Genomic DNA, 22,823 nt, shown 5'->3' with positions numbered 1-22,823 from the left:
TGGTTCAAATCCCAATGCAGACCAAATTAAGCAAGTTGTTTTGGTAGCTGGAGCAGTGCCAGGTCACTTCCCTAGCACTACCGATTTCCCCTTGAGCATGGCACGCCCAACTGGTGTGCTCCCTGCACAGCAGTGTGTAGCAACCCCACTCTGACATCTCTCTGTTTGTGCATGTCCACAGGTCCTGTTTGTGCATGTGTGTGATTTAGGCCCATGTGTGTCTCTCAATAACAGAGTGTAAACCCAGAATTTAGAATCTGCAGCCTGAAGTTAGCACTACTTGTTCAGGACTGGACAGTGGATGCCAATCAGAAATAAGGAAAACCATAAAGGAACATGTTTTATAGTTTACATAATGTCTTTACAGAGGTCAGAATTAGTCATCACATACAACAGTTAACTGTCAGTCTCCTTCAGCTTACTTAAAAATGACCGATTGACCTTGTCGAGGCTTTTCCTTCTCTTAAACACCACAGATCAATGTGGGTGATCAGGGTTTTTCCTGGCTCAGAATGGGCCTTTGGGGGGTGACTATACGCGCTGTAGTAAACGTTCGACCTGCATATTACAGTATAGTCTACGAGTCTTTATTACCTTATTTGACAGAAATCTCTGCATTTCATGTTATTTCTGACCATTTTATAAATAATATTATCATTATGCTTAAGTTATTGAAACCCCAATTAAATCTGGTAAATATTTTTTTTTATTGCAACAGTGAAACAGGTGAGGAGAGGGATTTTGAGGGAGAGGGTGTAATGAGATTGGGAGAGGGGAGGTCACATCCTGCCAGTGCATTTCACCCTCTACCTATGATGGCTGCTCTTTACCTTTAAATTGTGTTTCGTTTTACATACACATTTGTTTAAGTACATTCATTTGAGTTACTAAAGTATTATGTCAAATAATCACCGATTTAAGTCACAGATCATTTGATCAGATCAGGAAATTGAGAAATTGTAAAAATATATTTGCTGGCTATAATGCAGCGCTGTTTGACAGTCTGTGTGGAGAAGTTCACAGACTACAGCTGGCTGACGTTATGGTAAGTTATTAGCCGCAGCTACATCATACGTGGTTTAGTATAGTTTTAATATGACTGTTGGGTTAATATTTATCGCCATGAAGTGGATTGCTCTTTGAAATTAAACGGAAAATCAACCCTCATTTGCGCTCGTGGGTGTCAGCAGAGCGTCCAGAACCAGTCAAAAGAAACGAACAGTCAATCAGCTGGCTATCCAGCGCGAGCCACATGCGTAAACGGATGAGAGGGGAGATGACTGCTAGAAGTCAGAGACGTCGTATTTAAGTTTATGTTCTGCTTGTTCAGCAGTCGTCTGATGTATTGATATTTTTAACATACGTTCAGAGAGGATTTGATTTGCAATTTGAATCGTCTTTCTTTTCTTTTGGTGCTAGTGATTTTCCTTTGGCGCTGGGTAAAACCTCTTTGGGGGGCGCCAAATAATTCTCTATGCAGGAAAAACACTGAAATATAAATGTGTAAAGCTGAATAAAAAATGTTCAAAAAAAATAAAAAGAACAAGTTAAAAATCAAACATATTTACATCAGTTAAATAAAGGGAGAAAAAATACAATAATAGAATAATACAAGGTATGTACACTTATTATACACATACACATACACATTATGTTATTAAAAACACACACAGTGTGTAGCATTATTGCTATGAGTGGTGATGCAAAGAAGACGTTTGTCCCAATTTAAGTCACAATTTAAAGTACTTTTAAAAAGAAAATCTCTTACTTCATTCTCAGAAATTTACAATAATTTAGTAAATTCATGATTTTATTCTGATACATTAAGACTTTTATCTTGTAAAATTACGACTTTATTCTCGAAATGCTTTCCCCCTTAATGTGGCCCTAATACTCCTTCATAACACTGAGCTCGGGAAAAGAGTTTTTAGTTTTGCTGCCCCCTACAGGGCACTTTTTCCAAAATGATTTGAAACCAGCAGATCTCATTTCACTTGAAGCCTTTGGCTCAATCTTAAATTACCAAAAACACGCGATCATTGGACAGTGCCTGATGTGTTTGAACTGTAATCTGTCATCACGACTTCTGCACTTTATCTTATTGTTTGTGAACTGTTCCATATTCATGTAAAGTTCATTATGACGTGTGATGCTGCCCTCTTTGACAGGCCACCATGTGAAAGAGATCTTGATCTGAGTGCTTAAAGGCAGAATATGTCACTGTCACAGTATCTATTACATTTAAGTGTGAAAAATAGCATATTCTGCCTTTAAAGGCTTTATATGCCATTTTTTTTGATCCAGCAGATGTCGCCCTTGAGCACCAACATGAAATCAAAACAACTCGCGCTGCATTGTTGCTAATGCTAGCTATCTGTATTATGCTTGTATCTTCACACTGCATGTAAATTTACCTGAAATTACTGTGTTATAAAAAAGCAGTGACATTCAATTAAGCAGTGAGTACAATATGTTATTCTTCTTTTCTCTAGTCCCTCAATTAAACAACTTTTATACACGAGGGGATGAACCGGCCGGCCGTCCGGGCGATGTAAACAAACTGAAGATAGGACTCGGAAAACTCTGAAAGCATCACAGACGGTGGGACTTGGGTGTTACACCCATTGTAGACAGTCATGACTCACAGAGTTATTTTCAGAGGATATACTTGATTTATATTACATTTGTGTGAAAAATAGCATATTCTGCCTAAAGGAGACATATTTTAAAATAAATATAATTGAAAAATCCACTTGTACAGTGTTTTTGAACAGTTAGTTGGGTAACCTGAGTGTCTACTGACACAAAATGTGAAATAAACCCATCCAGTCCTTTGTTTGTGGTCTGCATAAGTCTTACAACACAGAGAAAAATGTTCAGTTTCTAATTCGCTCTCCTTGTGATGTCACAGAGGGATTCTGGTAAAAGAAAAATACCCTCTGCTCCCCACCATTTTTTATAGACTCATTCATTTTCTCAGGTTGTTTCTTATTCAATAAATACATTCACAGTCTATTTAAAGTATTAACAAAACTTAAAACTACTAACTACATTGACATGTAAAGAAAACTACTTCTGGCCTGAATATTCAATTGAAACACAAGTACCACCTCTGACAAGGCAAGTAGCCAGTCATAGTTTAGTGTTTTGGAGAGGCACCTGGGGTGGCTTATCAGTTTTCAAGGGGCCCCATGTCACCCCTCTAGGCACGCCACTGCATATATATTCCATCAAATGTTAACATGTGAATACATAAATGTTGATCCAGTAATCTTTTTCACTTCTGTGATCTCAACGAAGAGCCACTTTTTAGCTGTTTATAGGTTTGTTGAAAAAGAACCCAATATAGATACATTAGAGGCCATTGTTGTTTGTGAACTGACACTTAAATACAGTCCGCCTTTTAGTAGGAAGGCTCTTTTAAAAAAAGAAAGACTGTAAGCTTGAAGAAGGTCACCTCCAATGTTAAAAAAAAACAAAACAAAAAACATATCTACTTTAGTTGTGATGGTTGCTAATGTTTGTAGTCCCTTTGATTTCCAGAATGCAGGTATGTTCATGGAAAAATAAACAGACTGAGACTTTTTCAAGCTCACCCATTTTCAAATTTATTTTTACTGGTAAGACTTGACATGGAACAATCAGACGTTATAGCGTTTGAAAAGTGAAAGAATTAAAGGTCACATGTTCCCTCCTTTTTAACCAGTTTAATTAAAACTCAGAGCTCCCCAAATCATGTGTGGGAAGTTTCTTGTTCTAAATCCACTCTGATCCTGTATTTGATCATGTCTATAAACCCCTCTATTTCAGCCCTGCTCAGAACAGGCTGTTTCTGTGTCTGTACCTTTAAATATGTAAATGAGCTTTGTCCGACCACACCCCTCTCTGGAAGGGCTTGGGTGACTCAGGCTTTCTAGCTCCATGTCCTATTGTTTACGGTGAGAAGGCAGACTCAGAGGGCAGAACAAACACCTAGCTGTGGGAGTGTCACCCACCTGGGGGAGGGGTTACTGCCCTTTGTGATGTCATGAAGGGAAAATCTTTGAAAGGCCTGATTGAGCACACATTTTCTGAAAAGTGGAGCAGGCAAAAGATGAAGAGGATGGACTTTTCTCATGATTGGGGGTTTTGTAGACAGACTATGGACACATATTAGAGTTAGAGAAACGTGGTGAAGTGGATTCTGCAGAATATGTGACCTTTTATCAGCAATAATTGAAACAAATTAAGACACAGAATACAAATTAAATTTTCTGTTGAAATTTTCCTTCACAGAAACTTGACTGAGTCTGGGACAGCTGGTTGTTTATCGGGGTACAGCACAGACCCGGTAAGGTTTGGGACTGCGAGTGAATCCTAAAACAAAATCCAGGCTGGGCTGTTCTCCGTCAACTGCAGAGAAAGAAAACCTCTGAAGAAGGGAGGTAAAAAAGAGGAATATTTCCATCTTGGCCAGCGGCTCCCCGATACACACACGCTTCCCTGAGGAAACACAGATCGACAGGTGAGGAGATTGAACACAAGACATTTATTTATCGTTAGTGAAGCGCACTCCGTTCTTCTGGACGTCCAGCATGGTGAACTTCTTCCGCTTCCGGAAGACTCTAACAACTGGCCAGGTGAAGAGACAGCTGGAGAAACTAAACATTAGCAAGGCTCTAGGCCTGGACGGCATTAGCCCAAGGGTTCTGAAGACCTGTGTCAGCCAGCTGTCTGAGATTCTGCAACACCTCTTCAACCTGAGTCTGAGTCAGGAGAGGATACCGCTTCTGTGGAAAACATCCTGCTTGGTCCCGGTCCCAAAGAAGACGACACCATCTGATCTCAAGGACTATCGACCAGTGGCTCTCACATCTCGTGATGAAAGTGTTGGAGAGGCTAATCTTGACCCACCTCAGGCCGCAGGTGAAACCATCCCTTGACCCTCTACAATTTACCTACCAGCCACACCTGGGAGTGGACGATGCCATCATCTACCTGATGCAGCGTGCTCACTCACATCTGGAAGGAAACGGCTGCACTGTGAGAATCACTTGTTTTGACTTCTCCAGTGCATTCAACACCATCCAGCCACAACTGCTGGAAGAGAAGCTGCAGTTGATGGGTGTGGACTTGTCCATCATCTCCTGGATTACTGACTACCTGACAGTCAGACCACAGTTTGTCCGACTTGGCAGTGTTCAGTCTGGAATGGTGGAGAGTAGTACAGGAGCTCCACAGGGGACTGTGCTGTCTCCTTTCCTTTTCACCTTGTACACCTCTGACTTTAAGTACAAGTCCAGGTCATGCCACTTGCAGAAGTTTTCTGACGACTCTGCGGTGGTGGGGTGTATAAGGGATGGGCAAGAGGGGAAGTACAGAGAGCTGGTGGATAACTTTGTGGAGTGGACAGGAAGAAATCACCTGATTCTGAACTTGGATAAGACCAGGGAGATGGTGATCGACTTCAGAAGGAAGAGGACAGAGCCACCACCGCTGTGCATCCTGGGAGAGGATGTGTCTGTGGTGGAGGAGTCCAAGTACCTGGGTGTCAACATACACAACAAACTGAACTGGAACTCTGAACTGAACAGACTCTACTTTCTGAGGAAGCTGAGATCCTTCAACGTGTGCAGCAAGATGTTGGAGATCCTCTATCAGTCTGTTGTGGCCAGTGCACTGTTCTCTGCTGTGGTCTGCTGGGGGAGCAGCATTGGAGCTGGTGACACTAAGAGACTGGAAAACTCATCAAGAAGGCCTCTCTGTGATAGGCTGCAAGCTGGACTCTTTTGTAGTGATGACAGAGAGGAGGACTCTTAACAAACTGTTATCCATTATGGATAATCCTGATCACCCTCTGCACACCTTACTGGACAAACAGCGGAGCAGCTTCTCCAACAGACTGATACAACTCTGCTGTCACAAGGACAGATACAAGAAATCTTTCTTACCAAAGGCCATAACTCTGTACAGCAGCTCACCTCATGCGAGCAGAGAACTGACATCATGATAATATCTGTCTCTCCATACTGTAATCTGTTCTGCACATGTTAAATTTACAAATTATCCCTGCACTCATGTTCACTTCATTTGGCTGTCTACTCGCCGTTATATTGTATAGTTTCTGCTTATTATGTCACACTCATGCACTTTAACTTATGTCAATACTGTCCATTTACAACTCTGTTTTTGCACATTTACATTTAATCTTTCATATTTAATTTAGAACCATTTACGGCTCTGTTTTTGCACATTTACATTTAATCTTTCATATTTGATTTACAACCGTTTCCGACTCTGTTTTTTCACATTTACATTCAATCTTCCATATTTAATCTTCTTATTTAAGACTAGTAATGCTTAGTTAAATCCTGGTTGTATATAGTCACATTCTTATTTTTGATATTTTAGTACTTATTTACTTTGTATTGAATATTATATTGTGTTTAGATTTGCTAACATTGTGTTTTTTACTCATATTGTGTGTTGGATAACCTGCTGCTGTAACGCCACAATTTCCCAGTTTGAGATCAATAAAGTAATTCTATTCTACTCTATTCTATTTGATTTATAATATTGCTGCAGCTCGGAGTCTGAAACAAGCACAGACTATTGTAAGACACATTGTACGATCCTGTCCCAGATATGGCAAAAAGCCAGACAGGTGGGCAATGTTGTGTATTTTAGAAATTCTCTTCAGGAAATCATTTGGTGTATAACATTAAAGGTGGAGTCAGCAGCTTGTCCCTTCAAAATAAAATACAGACTTCTCCTAAAGTAAAGACAGAGTCAGCATCTTGTTCCTTCAAAATAAAATACAGACTTTTACTGTTCTGGTTGACTTGGGATGTTTCTGGGCGGGGAGATGGTATGTTACACCCAGCCAATGAAAGCACACTGGTAAGTTTAGGAGTGGATACAATTCAGCACTTGTACGCCATTGAAACCGTCGAATATGGCGGACGTGGAAGTAGCAGCAAAGAAGAGAAAATATAATCACAGTGAAGCTCGTTGCAAAGTGAGTGTGAACCTTGGGTTGGAGTTGGTCTGCTTTCTGTTGGACAGGCAGGTGCCAAACACAGCTGGTTAGCTTGTGCTAACGTGCTAAATAATCGTCTTTTCCATTACAACAAATGTAAAGTCCCTGACACACCAAGCAGATGGCAAGAAACTAGTGGCAACGAAGGCCGCCTGCGGCTTCGCCTCACATCGCCTTTGTCTTATTGGCCAAAAAGTTGCACTTGAACACACCGTAAAGACTACAGCCAAAGGCGTAAGTTCTGTGCATGTGTAAGAGAAAATAACTCTCCATGCCAGCAGGCAGCGGTAGTCTGTAATCGTCATTCCAAAAAGGAGAAATCGGAAGAGGACGGAGAAGAATGCGGATATACTGTGTATATTGTTGTGTATATTGTTTTGATACGAAAAGATTTTTCCAACTAGGACAGACGGCCGACAATCTCCATGGTGTGTCAGGGCCTCAATAATCTCTGGTTGCTTGCAGTGTAGGAACAAGCAGCAAACGTTCACAGTTAACCGGCAGTGATAACATTTCTGGGGGCGTTGAGCCCAGAAGGAGGGGTGTTTACGAACTGTCACGAATATTTCTACTGACTCCACTTTAATGTTGCTTTGATGGAGTTGTAACAACTGACCAACCTGCTGAGAAAGGAAGGAAGGCCTCTCTCTTCCTAAACTGGCCGTCCCGATCCAGAAAGTGTTGAGGGTTGAAGGAGTGCGGAGTTTCCCACATCGCCTCATCGTGAAGAACCGAGTTCAAGGTGGGCATGATGATGGTGCCCTGAGGAAACGACATTTATGAAGGACATTTGATAATCCATACTAAAATAACAACAGGACTGATTATTAGCAGAATGCTACAATGTGCATCATGTACCTTTGGGATTGTGTACTTGTCGAGTGTTGTGTCCTTGGTTGCCATGCGGATCACATTAAGGGGAACGATGTCGGCCATTCTCTGGATCTCATGAACGACTGCATTAGTATAGGGCATGTCTTCTTTGTCATTTAGAGAGGGCACTCTGGATGAACCAATCACAGCGTCTATCTCAGCCTGGACTCTCTCTGTATACGGGGAAAAGATAAAACAAGTAATTTGACCAGATAAACTGGAAATTGACTTTTTTTTCCTTCTGACTACTCAAAGCGTTTTACACCGCAGGTCACACCTACACATTAAAACACTGATGGTAGAGGCTGCTGAGTTAAGAGTCCATCAGTATTAACTCATCCATTCATACACATTCAAACATTGATGGTAGAGGCTGCTGAGTAAAGAGTCCATCAGTATTAACTAATCCATTTATACACATTCACATGCTGATGGTAGAGGCTGCTGAGTAAAGACTCCATCAGTATTAACTCATCCATTCATACACATTCAAACATTGATGGTAGAGGCTGCTGAGTATAGAGTCCATCAGTATTAACTAATCCATTTATACACATTCACATGCTGATGGTAGAGGCTGCTGAGTAAAGACTCCATCAGTATTAACTCATCTATTCATACACATTCACACGCTGATGGTAGAGGCTGCTGAGTAAAGAGTCCATCAGTATTAACTCATCCATTCATACACATTCACATACTGATGGTAGAGGCTGCTGTGTAGAGAGTCCATCAGTATTAACTCATACATTCACACACTGATGGTAGAGGCTGCTGAGTAAAGAGTCTATCAGTATTAACTCATCCATTCATATGCATTCACACACTGATGGTAGAGGCTGCTGTGTAAAGAGTCCATCAGTATTAACTAATCCATTCATACACATTCACATGCTGATGGTAGAGGCTGCTGAGTAAAGACTCCATCAGTATTAACTCACCTATTTATACACATTCACACGCTGATGGTAGAGGCAGCTGAGTAAAGAGTCCATCAGTATTAACTCATCCATTCATACACATTCACATACTGATGGTAGAGGCTGCTGTGTAAAGAGTCCATCAGTATTAACTCATACATTCACACACTGATGGTAGAGGCTGCTGTGTAAAGAGTCCATCAGTATTAATTCATCCATTCATACACATTCACACACTGATGGTAGAGGCTGCTGAGTAAAGAGTCCATCAGTATTAACTCATCCATTCATACGCATTCACACACTGATGGTAGAGGCTGCTGTGTAAAGAGTCCATCAGTATTAACTCATCCATTCATACGCATTCACACACTGATGGTAGAGGCTGCTGTGTAAAGAGTCCATCAGTATTAACTCATCCATTCATACACATTCAAACATTGATGGTAGAGGCTGCTGAGTAAAGAGTCCATCAGTATTAACTAATCCATTCATACACATTCACATGCTGATAGTAGAGGCTGCTGAGTAAAGACTCCATCAGTATTAACTCATCCATTCACACACATTCACACACTGATGGTAGAGGCTGCTGAGTAAAGAGTCCATCAGTATTAACTCATCCATTCATAACACCCTGATGGTAGAGGCTGCTGAGTAAAGAGTCCATCAGTATTAACTCATCCATTCATAACACGCTGATGGTAGAGGCTGCTGTCTAAAGAGTCCATCAGTATTAATTCATCCATTCATACACATTCATACATCGCTGACAAAGCAGCAGGAGCAACTTGAGGTTAAGTGTCTGGCCCAAGACACATCGGACATGTTGATGCAGGGGCTGTGGATTTAATTTTTTGGAATCTCTGAATTTGTTTATTAATCCCTGAGGGAAATTCTGGTTTACACTCTGTTATTAAGAGACATGCTTCTCACACACATAGGCCTGAATCACACCCATGCACAGTGACCTGTGGACATCATTAGTGGAGAGAAGTCAGAGTGCGGCTGGGAGCGCACCAGAGCTGTTGGGGGTTCGGTGCCTTGCTCAAGGGCACCTCTGCAGTACTCTTGCTCATCACCAGCTACCAGACCAACTTCCATATTATGGTCCGCATTGGGACTTAAACTGGCGACCCTGCGGCTCCTAACAGAAGTCCCTACAGACTCAGCTACTGCTGCCCCCAACTTTCCGGTTGAACCCCTGACTTTTCGGTTGAGAGATGAACTGACTTTTCCTGTTTAAGAATTCTGATACTATGAAGTCCTGCTAAAACCTTTACAAAACTAAGCAGGCATGGGAGGGGACATATATGACTTAAACACTATCACACACACACACCTTGTATTTGAGGGTAGTAGATCATGTACAGCAGTCCCCAGTATAGAGTAGTGGTAGTAGTTTCAGTTCCAGCACCAAACAGGTCCAGAGTGCAAGAACACAAATTCTCGATATCAAAACTAGAATCTTTGTCGTCTCTCTATCAATAAAACAAAAAGACAGTGTCAAGTACAAGTTTGCATATTCAATTACAATATGCAAACACAACACACACAAAATTTACCACAAAGACTTCCAAACATGTAAACTTTTACCTCTCCCATCTCTGTGAGGAAGCAGTCGATGTAGTCTCTTGGTGAGGACGGGTCTAGACTATCTCTGTGTTCTTTGATCTTGATTTCAACAAAGTCAACGATCCTTTTGAACATAGTTAAAATCTTGTTGTGAGATCCAGGCAGCCACTTCATCAGCCAGGGGAACGTGTTATAAATCTACAGAGTATGGAGGCAGTAATCAGTTAAGCATGCGGTAGTTTGAAACCTAAACAAGTCAAAGGTGCTGGCCGTTGTAGATGAGGCAAAACATTGTGGACGTGTGCTCCAGAAACCTCTTGGTGGTTTATCATCTACTCAAAGAGTTTAATTCCACTGAAATGTGTTGATGGTTGCTCTGATGTAAAGACTCTGAGCTGCAGCAATATTAAAAATCAAATAAATGTCTTGTGTTCAATCACCTCACTGGTCAATCTGTGTTTCCTCAGGGAAGCGTGTGTGTAACGGGGAGATCACTGGCCAAAATGGAAATATTCCTCTTTTTTACTTCCCTTCTTCAGAGGTTTTCTTTCTCTGCAGCTGATGGAGAACAGCCCAGTCTGGAAGCATCTTAATCAGATGCCCTAACCACCTCAACTGAATCCTTCCGATGCAAAGGAGCAGCTGCCCTACTCCGAGCTCCCTTCGGATGTCAGAGCTGCTCATCCTCTCTCCAAGGCTGAGCCCAGCCACCCTCCAGAGGAAAGTCCATTTTAGTCCAGTTCTAATTCTTTAGGTCACTTCACAAAACTCCTGACCACAGGTGAGGGTTGGAACCATAGTCTGTATTTAATATATAATATTTACAGTTTGTGGTTGGAGCGAAGATCAACCTGGGAAGCAAGAGCTTTGCCTTCAGGCTCAGCTCCCTCTTCACCATGACAGTTCTACGCAATGCTCACATTAATGCTGCAATCCATTTTACCCGTACTCGTGAACAAAATGGTCAATAGCAAATGGACTTGAGCTTGTATATTTCTTTTCTAGTCTTCTGACTACTACTAAGCGCTTTTACAGTGCATGTCACACCTACACATTCACACACTGATGGTAGAGGCTGCTGTGTAGTGAGACCATCAGAAGTAATCTCATTTATACACATTCACACGCCGCCGACGAAGCAGCAGGAGCAATTTTGGTTAAGTTTCTTGCCCAAGGACACATCGGACATGTGGCTGTAGTAGCTGGGGATTGAACCCTTGATCTTCCGGTTGAAAGACCACCAACTCTACCAACTGAGCCGCAGCTGCCCCAAGACTCAAGATACTTGAACTCCTTTGCTGAGGCAGAGGCTCACTCCACACGTGGAAGGAGCAGCCCACTCTTTTGGGGTGGCACTCTCCAAATATCACAATTCATTTAGCAGACACTTTTATCCAATGTTACTAACATCAAAGAGTAAGAAGCAAGGATCTAGAGAGGAGCAAACAACGCCAGGAAGTGCAAACAAACAACTTTAAATCCAATCGGACACACAAGTGCTGACAGGAAGTGACTAGAGACAGAGCACAAAAAAATCACATCACATCATAACTATGATGGACACCAACATTTCAATAATTTTGAAAAGGGCAGACCACCAAAGGATTGCTCCTCATATAGACCAATTGCCCTGCTTGATTTCAACAGAAAGCCTATAGCAAAGATTCTGGCTAGACGATTAGAAAACATTCTTCCAGACCTGATTTCAGTAGATCAGACTGACTTCATCGTAGGCCAAAATTCCTGTAATAATGTTAGGAGGTTGCTGAACCTTATCCAGTGTGGCACTAATTTGAAAGCTAAGGCTATTGTGGTTTCCCTTGATTGAGAAAAGGCTTTTGATAGAGTTGAGTGGCCTTATCTATTGAATGTTCTTTCCAAATTCGACCTGGGAGATTAAATGGATTTCTCTTTTATATGACTCCCCTCGAGCATCAGTTCTTATAAATGGCTGGAAGTCCCCTACATTTCAGGTTGGGCGTGGCACCCGCCAGGGGTGTCCTGTCTGCTTTTGTTTGCTCTCGCAATAGAGCCTTAGGCAGAGGTAATACAGAGCGATTCTCTGGTGACAGGTATTGATATAGGTCCCCATAAGCACAAAATCTCTCTCTACGCCGATGACATGTTGTTATTCCTAAAGGGATACTTCACCCATTGAAACATGAATCAGTATTGACATTGGGTCATATATGTAGTAGAAATGTGAAATACATTTTGAAGTTGGTGCCTTCTTGGCCGTGAAAAGGCAGAAAGTGTCTTTTTTTTTTGGCTCATGTTGATGAGCCAAGATGCATTGATGAAAGAATGCACAGCACCGCAGGCCACTCCCACTAAGGTCCTCTAGTTCAGAATCAAAAATACTTAATTAATCCCTGAGGGAAATTTGATAGATACAGTTTCTCCAAAATATACAGTATAGCAGTAGAAATATAGTAATAAAAACATTAACAGACATATTTACTTCAACACATAAGGCCGTTTCCTCAACTGATTCAAAAATTTCTTCCAGAATTGATCTTGGAAAACAGAAAACTGACTCTATGTCTGTGTCCATAAGCAAACAGTGAGAGCACCGACACTACCAGTCGGCACTAGCTCGAGCCAGCCCCGGCTCCTCGTCCTCACCACTGCCGACAGGCAGGCATTATGTCTTGGCTGCTGAGCTGGCAGCGGCAGGTGGTGGCAACATAGCAATATAGCCGTGAGATGGTTGCTGCCGACACGCCGTGCTTGTGTTCATCATCATCATCAATTTTTATTTGTATAGTGTCAACTTATAACAAGTGTTATCTCGAGACCCTTTACAAAAAGCAGGTAAAATACCTTACTCTTTGTCTTTTAACATTACAAAAGAGCAGGTAAAAAGACCATACTCATTGTTATGTTACAAAAAGCAGGTAAAAGACCTTACTTATTGCTATATTACAAAGACCCGGCCTATCCATCATGAGCACTTTAGCAAAGCAGCAAAAGTTACAGTGGTAAGAAAAAACTGCCTTATTAAAAGGCAGAAATCTTCGGCTGGATCCCCGGCTCATGATGAAACAGCCTTTACAGGCCTAGACTGCGCCAGGGTTGGAAGGGGATAGGGGGAAAGATGGGATAAAATGCAGGAAGAGGGGGTGGAGGGAGGCAAGCCGTCCATAAACAATCCGGAGGGGATAAACTGTTGTCATGGAGAAAGTCACACAGCTGATTAGCTACCACTTTCTCCAGGATCTTTGAGATAAAAGGAAGGTTGGATATAGGCCTATAGTTAGCTAGAGTTCCTGAATCTAGTGTAGGTTTTTTGAGTAGAGGTTTGATTCCAGATACTTTAAATGACTGTGGTACATAGCCTGCCAGTAAAGACATATTGATCATATCTAATATAGAGTTGCTAACTAAGGGAAAGACTTCCTTAAACAGCTTGGTTGGGATTGGGTCTAAAAGACAGGTTGACGGTTTCGACGCAGAAATAATTGAATTTAGCTCTGAAAGGTCGATTGGAGAAAAACAGTCTAGACCAGGGGTGCCCAAACAGTCGATCCCGATCGACAGGTAGATCGCTGACTGATTCTCAGTCGATCGCGAGATGTTTAGTCAATATAAAATACAATTGTAAAATAGAAAAGTGATTTCAATTTCATCTCATTGCACTGTTTCCCACACACGATACCTGTGTTGGGAGCCCAAGTATACTTCCGACCTGTTTGTATTTAATTTTTCATTTATTCATGAAATTGCTGCGTGCATGAGAGAGCGAGCGAGGGAGCGAGCGGGGGAGCGAGAGAGAGAGAGCGCGCAAGAGAAAGAGAATGCAGGCATGCGCAAGGACGTGCAGGTAAAACCGGGGGGGTAAATGTTTTACAAAAAAGTCATATATAGAAACTATGCTACGAGTATTAAACGCATTTGATGTAGCTGCAGCTACTTTTCTCTGCTCCTCTCTGCTGTCATGACTGTGAGCATCGCTGGGCACACAAACATACAGCGCAAACGCACACACATACACACACACTTGCACTGGAGCGCCAGCTACCACGCGAACCTTTTTACTTTTTACTTTTAGTGCTACAGCACACAGTTGATCCGTGATCTTGACGGACCGAGGCGGGAACACACGTGACCCGGTCAAACGGTCGGTTGGACTTTACTCCGTTCACTTTCACCGTGTCTGCAGCTAATTTAACAAAAGCAACATCATCTCACAGCAGCCTGCTGTAGTCTGTGAACATCTCCACACAGATTAAAGTTGTTTGTTGTAAACAAAATTAAGGGAAAAACATATGTGATATAAATACAAACGTAATATTAAAATGTAGCCTACTCTAAAATAAGAGTTTTAAAAAAAGTATGTCGATATTGCATTATTTTTTACAGAACTCTCATTTATTATATCTGATATTATTTTCTGTTTGTTGTTAGAGTATTAAATGCGTTTATAGGCTGTCGGTAAAGGCTATGGCTCATTATGTGGACTGGTAGATCTCAGCAGACTGGCAACTTTAAAAGTAGATCTTGGTTCAAAAAAGGTTGGGCACCCCTGGTCTAGACTAATATCAGGTCCTGGAACTGTCTCTGTCATATCAGATGTATCTGCACCAGGTAAGGGCAGGAGTCTTTTTTTTGTCTCTGATGTCTAGAATTTTTTTGTTGAAAAAGCTCAGGAAATCATTACTGCTGAGGGCTAAAGGAATACAAGGCTCAATGGAGCTATGACTCTCTGTCAGCTGTTTTTCTTGATTAGAGAGGAGTAGTAGGCAGCTCGAGCGTCACATAGAGCCTTCATGTATTTTCTATGACTATCCTGCCAGAATGAACGAGAGTCTACTGTTTTGGTCGAGCGCCATATTCTTTCAAAATTTCGGGTATGGGTTTCTGAGTTGAACCATGGAGCTAGTCTCTGCCGTTTGATGACCTTCTGTTTTAGGGGAGCAATCGAATCAAGTGTAACTCTCAGCGAATCCACTGCACTATCAACAAACTGATCTAGCTGAGAGGGACTAAAACTATCATAAGCGTTTCCAACTGGGTTGAAACACGGTACTGAATCAAAAACAGCTGAAATAGCTTCCTTAAATCTAGCTACAGCACTATCAGATAAACTTATAGAGAGCACCTTTTTATTAAGCAGAGATAATTCTGGTAGGACAAAGTCGAAAGTAATAAGGAAATGGTCTGATAGAAGAGTATTTTCTAGGAAAACTGTAAGGTTTTGGATTTCAATTCCATAAGCTAAAACAAGATCCAGGGTGTGGTTAAAACGATGAGTAGGTTCGTTTACACCCTGGGTGAAACCAATAGAGTCTAATAGTGACATGAAAGCTGTGCTAAGGCTATCATTATCAACATCCACATGGATATTAAAGTCACCTACAACAATTATTCTATCACTGCCAAGGACTAAATTTGATAAAAATTCTGCAAATTCAGATAGAAATTCAAAATATGGGCCGGGAGGGCGGTAAACTACAACAACTAGAACTGGCTGAAAGGTTCTTGAGACTGGATGTGAAAGACTAAAAACAAGGCTTTCAAAAGAAGAAAAATTCAGCTTTGGTCGAGGGTTAACCGGAAGACTAGAATTAAAAATAGCTGCTACTCCACCACCTCGTCCGGTGTCTCGAGGTATATGAGTACTAAAATGACTAGGAGGAGTGGATTCATTTAAACTAACATATTCATCTCGACACAGCCAGGTTTCAGTTAAACAAAGTAAATCAATATGCTGATCTGATATCAGATCATTCACTAAAAGAGATTTGGATGCTAAGGACCTAATAAGGACCTAATGTTCAAAAGTCCACAGTGAATTTTCTGATTTTTTTTGCAAAATCGTATTCGTAGTTTTGATTCTAATGAGATTTTGACGATATACACCTTTTTTTCTACATTTGGATGGCTTATAAAAACGGGTCAGGACCGGGGGACAGACACAGTACCTATAGTATAACTACAGTTGGATTCAGAATTACAGCTATAGTGACTGGGAGACAGATCTAAGGGAGGCGCAGAGAAGCGTGAGACTGCAGCTCTGCCTCCTGGTCTGAACTCTGTGTTGTTGTCAAGGTTTTGGACTAACAACCTCTGCTATGTTTCTAGATAATAAAGCCGCACTGTCCAAAGTGGGATGGATGCCGTCTCTAGCTAGCAGACCAGGTTTTCCCCAAAAAGACTGCCAGTTATCTATGAAGTCCACATTAACCTTTGTGACTTCCGACTGGCGTTGTCGGGAGTCATTAGTGCCGACATGAATTACAATTGTATCAAATCTACCTTTAGTCTTTGTCAGCAACTTTAAATGAGATGCAATGTTGCCCGCTCTGGCCCCGGGTATACACCTAACTATGCCCGCTGACTTCACTAGCTTCACGTTTCGGACTATGGAGTCTCCAATAATCAGAGTTTTTTTCTCAGCGGGTGTGTCGCTGAGTGGGGAAAATTTGTTTGAAACGTGAAGTGGTTGGTGGGGAACCGTATGCTTCGATTTTCGACTATGCTTCCCTCGGACTGTAACCCTGCCACTGCCTCCCGGCTGCTCGGGGGCTACCGGGGGGGAAGCCAAGCTATGTCGGCCCGCACCGGCTACAGGTGGCTGGCTAACTACTGCTGCATACGATGACTCTGACTCAATGGTGTGGAGCCGTCTCTCTAACTCAGACACCCTCGCCTCCAAAGCTCAAATAAACTACATTTCTTACGTGTGTCATTATCACTAAAGGAGGACAAGGAATAACTTAACATCTGACACGTAGAGCAGGAGAGAGCAGGAGAGGGAGAGACAGAAAAAGAAGCCATTGTAAAGCTAACTGCTAAGCTAGGCTAAGAGTAGGTAGCTAAAATAAACAAAACTGCAGGTTTGTCACTTGAGAGAAAGAGTGCTTTTCAATTACTTCTACATACTGTATGTACGTACAGTGTGTTGGAAACAACAGTCGTAAGAAACTAGGCAAAATTAACAATTAAGCTTTTAGCTCTAACGATCAGCACTGAACAACACAGTACAGCGGAGAACAGAACAGGAAATGATGCAATACGCTCACCCGTAGTATGTAGCATGTAGCAGCATCCGTCCAGCATGCAGCCAGCTCCCTGCGGCCGGGCTCGCAAAATCCAAAAGAGTGGACTGCTCTATTCTACTCAGTTGCTTTATGATTTTCAAATGATCCCAGTTCTTTTGACCAGAAAATCAATCCCTTTTTTAAACAGTTCATTATCATCCTTTTTATGGGAAAATAAACGAGCTAGATTAAAACTACAGAAGCTGCAGTCCCGACTAGAAGAGGGTGGACTGGCTTTGCCCGATATTAGATACTACCAACTGGCTTGCCTTGGCAGTTGTCTTTGGAAATGGTTTAGAAATGACCCGGAATCTACATGGCTCAACATAGAGGCTGCCCCTCTGGACAAAATTCCTCTTTATTATTTTATGTATATTTCTTAAAAGATGGGTTTCAGAGAAAGTAAAAGGTAATTTCCTCCTCCTTAGCACTTTAAAAGTATGGAGAACTATTAGGAAAACAGAGGCTCGGGAAGACTGTCTTTCAAGACTTACCCCCATTTATCCGAATCCAGACTTTCCCCCTAGCCTAGTAGATTGTGCATTCACATTTTGGTCAGACAAGGGTATTGGTCTGGTTCATCTGGGTGTTTGTCCACTAACAAGGTTAAGGTAATGTAATTCAACATTATATATAGGCTTCAAATTACACCACCGCTACGGAATAAATTCAACCCTTCTCTTTCAAAGATTTGTAATAAATGTAAGGTTATTGAAGGGACATACTTCCATTGTATCTTCAATTGTCCTTTCATCAAAACGTTTTGGGTAAATGCTTGTAAAGAAATGTCTGTAATGTTTGGTAAAAACTTAGATCTTAAGCCAGCTTCTTGTATTCTTGGTTTATATTCTGCAATTAATACTAAACCCAACATGTTGAAACGCCTTGATGTTTTTTTGTTTGGTGCTAGGAGGTGCATCTTACTTTAGTGGATCTCTGACAAATCTGCTCAGCTCTCAATGTGGTTACGAAGTATAATAGAACTCATACCCCTGCAGGCCATGACCTACTGGCTCAAGGACAAACCCTCTTCATTTTATAAAATATGGGACCCTTCTTAACCTATATTGGAGTGGAGAAAGCACAGATTTTCTTGAAGAGGCCCATACTCAACCTGTATTCAACCCTTGATAAAGCGGAAAAGCTGTTACACTTTACTGCCTTAACCTTTGCTTACTTACCTTTCTTATTTGTAATTATTTTAGTAATCTCTTGTTATTGTAATATATATATGTATATATATACACATATATATCGCTCCTTTTTTTTCTTCTTCCCCCCATTTGTTTGATTTATTATTATTTTTTATTTTTTATTCATCGACAGCTCTTCTTGAGCGTTCTAACCAGCATCAAAAGCATCCTAAATATCATCATCATTGTCATTAAGTTTGTTGGTGTTCATAAAGAGCTGGGTCTTTAGCTTTTCCTTAAAGGTGCAAAGGGACTCTGCAGATTGAATGGTGACTTTTATTGGCAGAGCGTAGTGGGCGGAAGGGAGTGTAGACCTGGATGGATCATCTGCAGGGGTTTGATAGTGCATGCAGGAAGACCTGCCAGTAAGGAGTTGCAATAGTTAATGCCTGATATCAAACTAGTACCTGGACCATTACCTAGACTTGTTGTATGTTTTTGTACGTATGACAGGGGTACAAAATATTACACTGTAGCCTCTAAATAATTACACGATACATTGTGGGCTGCAACCTAAAATGTACCCTTAATTGTAATGCTCTTCCCTTCTGTTTGTTTAGTTTCATGTTGTTTATGATGTTTTTGTATTAGTAACGGTCTGCAATGCATCTTGTTTACAGTATGACGGGTATGGCATGGTGGTTGGTGCGCTTGCCCCATGTCCAGAGGCTGTGGTCCTTGAGTGCAGGCAGCCCCATGGCTCTATTCCTGCATCTCTTTCCCCACTGTTTCTCTCCCTGATTTATTGACCATGTCCACTGTCCTTTCATTAAATAAAGGCATAAAAAGCCCAATATAGATCTTTAAAAAGAGTTTTATATATAGTTTACAAAGTGACTCACCTGTACACTTGGACTTCCCTGTAAGAACACAATCTCTTTCAAGTCCTGAAGAATACTCTGGAACCGCTTGTCAGCGTACTCGTAGCGATGTCCAAACACAAGGCAGTTGATAATGTTGGACACAGCACTGATTATCAGTGGCTGAGCATTCATAGGCTGTCCTGTCAGGTAAAGAGAAAATGTAGACAGAGTTGTGAAAAAGAAGAAGACACAGACCTTATTTAAATATGTATTTAAGTCACTGCTGTGCCAAGTTGTCAATAAGCTTGTAATAATAGATTATCATCAGGTTGATACCAGATGTGTTATATGGTTTATGATCCTTTGTTGCTCGGTTTTGTGTGTGTCAAAGTTTAAAGATAATGTTTACCACAAGATTATTTATGATGACTAAAGACAAAGGGAGGAAAACAGGACTACAAGACTAGTTCAGGATCGTATTCTTGTCAGTTGCTGCTTTGACTTTTTTATTGCCTTTGTGATTGGCAAGAGCCTTGGTGAGATATTGGCCCTCCTGCTGGATGGATTGCTCCAGGGTCTTCTTGCCCACTCCAAAGTTCCTGAGAGTGTGAAGAGCGAATCGCCTCTGTTGCTTCCATGGATTGTTGTTTGACATCACCAGACCTTTTAGAGACACCAAACATATTATACTGAACACATTAAGGAATAAGAATTTAACAACAAGCTCGATGGTAATATATGCATAAATACAACCAGTCACGCAATGCAAAAGCAGTACCCTTGTCCCCCATCATTGCATAAGATAGAGGTACGAAGGGGCGATCGACGTAGTCCTTCCCTTTTTGGACCAGGGCCTCTCTCACAAGCTTGTAGCCATTGATGACCACAACTCTTCCACCAAAGAGCCGCAGGCTGAAAATCTTTCCATATTTCTCTGCAAACTGAGAACACAGAGCAGACAGGTGTTCAGGTGGATCTGTGACATCACAAACACTCACCCGGCTGTTGTGACAAGTGAAAAAGTTATGCACTAATAGTTCAGAATAACTTCTACTAAATTCTTAATAAGGAAACATAACAGAATCAATCTTGTGATTATTATTCCTTTTTTCCAGGTATGTTTATGGTCATAAACAAAGCCAACATGTCTGAAAAAACTTAGTGACACGTAAAGACTTTCATGACGATGCAGTTTTGATGTTTGAGTAAGCTAAAAGTTTGATTTTATGAACAATAAATGTGCTAGCAGACGAGCCCATGCTAAGTGCCATAGATCAACCTGTAGTTGGACCATGTGAAGTGTGTGCTGTACTTGTCTTTTTGTCTTATTTAATAGATGTGTACTGCCTTGTGTTCTCATGCACTTTAATGAGTTTGTTGAGCGTTTAAGACTTGTCTCGATAGAAGAGCGTGAGAAAATTAAACATTGCAGTTCTTATAGTGTTTGGATTCATATGTATGAGTTCTGCTGATTTTTGTGTTTTGATGTTGTTTGGGTTCTAATGATGTTTGGGTTCTTATGATGGTTGGTTTCGGATGATGTTTGGGTTTTGATTATTTGTTTGAGTTCCTATGATGTTGGTGTTATTATAATGTTTTGGTTTTGATGATGTTTGGGTTCTGCTGATGTTTGGGTTCTTATGATGCTCGGGTTTTTAGGATGTTTGAGTTCTTATAATGTTTGGGTTCTTATGTTGTTTGTGTTATTATGATGTTCTGGTTTTGATAATGTTTGGGTTCTAATGGTGTTCAGGTTCTTATGATGTCTGAGTTCTGCTGATTTTTGGGTTCTTATATGATATTTGGGTTCTGATGTGGGTCTGGTTTTTGTTTGGGTTCTGCTGACTGTTGGGTTCTTATGATGTTTGGGTTCTAATGATGTTCAGGTTCTTATGATGTTTGGATTTTGCTGATTCTCATGATGTTTGACTTCTTATGGTGTTCAGGTTTTTATGATGTTTAGGTTCTAATAGGCCTAATTATTTGTCCGCGTTCTTATATGATGTTTGGGTTCTGATGTGGGTCTGGTTTTTGTTTGGGTTTTAATGTTGGGGTTTTGGGGTTTTTGGTTGGGTGTCTTATCCGTGGGATGCTTTGTTGTCGTGGTGTTTTGTTCATTTTTGGGTTCTTGTGCTTGTGTTATTATTGTTAATTGAATGAAGGGACTTTAAATCTTGCTGAAATGTCAAATTCATGCAGGACCTACAGTACATATGATTCATTGTTTAAATAAGAACATTTATTTTTTATATACGTTTCCCGTCACAAAAATGCACACAATTCAATATGAAATTGTTGCAAAACAGAATACAGAAAACTGCAAATGAATGCACATGTAATAGTAACCATTAGGATGGTTTTGCAAACTGATTGTGATTGTGTATCTCCTCCGGGGCTCAGGAGAAGGGAAATCACAGCTTGAAAGTTAATGATTATCTAAATTTCACATTTGAACTTTGTCTAAAGCTGCTGAATAGCAAACGTTAAATAGATTTTTTCTTCTTGTGAATTTGTTGTCCTCATCCACAGTAATCATGTTTATTGCTGGCATTATTTTACATGAATAAGTTGCAAAACACGAAGTCAGTCAGGTAAGAGTAATATTTAATTTTAGAAAGTGTTCAATTGCGGAAAAAAAGGTATATATTTAAATATTTTATATTTCAATGATCAGATGTTTCACTGGACAGTGATGTATGAATGGCCTCTACAAAACCTCTGAGAGCTGCACGTGGATCCTGCTGGCTTTGATGCGATGAAGGTCTCCAATCAGTGGGAGAGCCCACGGTCCAGGAGGAAAGTTTGACGGGACTCTGTTCTTCAAAATATCAGCCAACAGCACAAAAACACACAAAAATATCACAATACTTATTCCGTCCATCCACTCAAATCCAAGTAGACTTTTTATGGCCTCCATCTGTTGACTTTTAGTTGTCTGCTTATTTACAGGGACTGAAGTCCACACAGGTTGAAAGTTCAGTCAAGAAGAAACATCATAAGATAGGTTGCGATTACATGATCCTTTCCTGTTTGTGCTTGTTTCCTCCAAAATAATTTTTACAAAGCATGGGAAAAATTAACATTTTGGAAAACACTTTAAGGTTTTATAAAATAAAGTTACACAAACAATCAAAACAGCTTTACCAACAACAAAAACAAATTTACAAGATATGAAACAAATTTAGGAGCCCTGAGACAAATTCACATGTGGCAGAACACTTTTGGTAAATGGACTTGAGATTGTATGCAGGCTGCAGGAGCTGGGGATCAAACCCCAGACCTTCCAGTTGAGACACTTTCGACTCTACCACTGAGCCACAGTATTTAATATCTAGTAATGTTCCACAGTGTTCTTGATACTTATTCAATGAAACCTTTATTAAACATAAGACACTCCA

The 22,823-nt window shown here is 40.9% G+C and overlaps 1 protein-coding gene across 1 annotated transcript; it reads right to left on the bottom strand.

Moving 5' to 3' along the window:
- Positions 1–3,582: 3,582 nt before the first annotated feature.
- Positions 3,583–22,420, bottom strand: LOC109999640 (cytochrome P450 2J4-like). The gene is made up of 9 exons (XM_065950485.1): positions 22,142–22,420; positions 20,204–20,366; positions 19,939–20,088; positions 19,465–19,625; positions 10,408–10,584; positions 10,154–10,292; positions 7,877–8,064; positions 7,639–7,780; positions 3,583–4,482 (listed from the first exon to the last, which is right to left on the bottom strand). Exons 1-9 carry the CDS (start codon positions 22,340–22,342, stop codon positions 4,307–4,309), a joined length of 1,497 nt encoding a protein of 498 aa, XP_065806557.1. The 5' UTR covers positions 22,343–22,420; the 3' UTR covers positions 3,583–4,306.
- Between the last annotated feature and the right edge of the window lie 403 nt (positions 22,421–22,823).

The sequence above is a fragment of the Labrus bergylta genome, chromosome 22 (genome assembly GCF_963930695.1).
Source record: "Labrus bergylta chromosome 22, fLabBer1.1, whole genome shotgun sequence".
NCBI classification, from domain to species: Eukaryota; Metazoa; Chordata; class Actinopteri; order Labriformes; family Labridae; genus Labrus; species Labrus bergylta.
The sequence above is the reverse complement of the archived record's forward strand: the minus strand, read 5'-3'. Positions and strand labels throughout refer to the sequence as shown.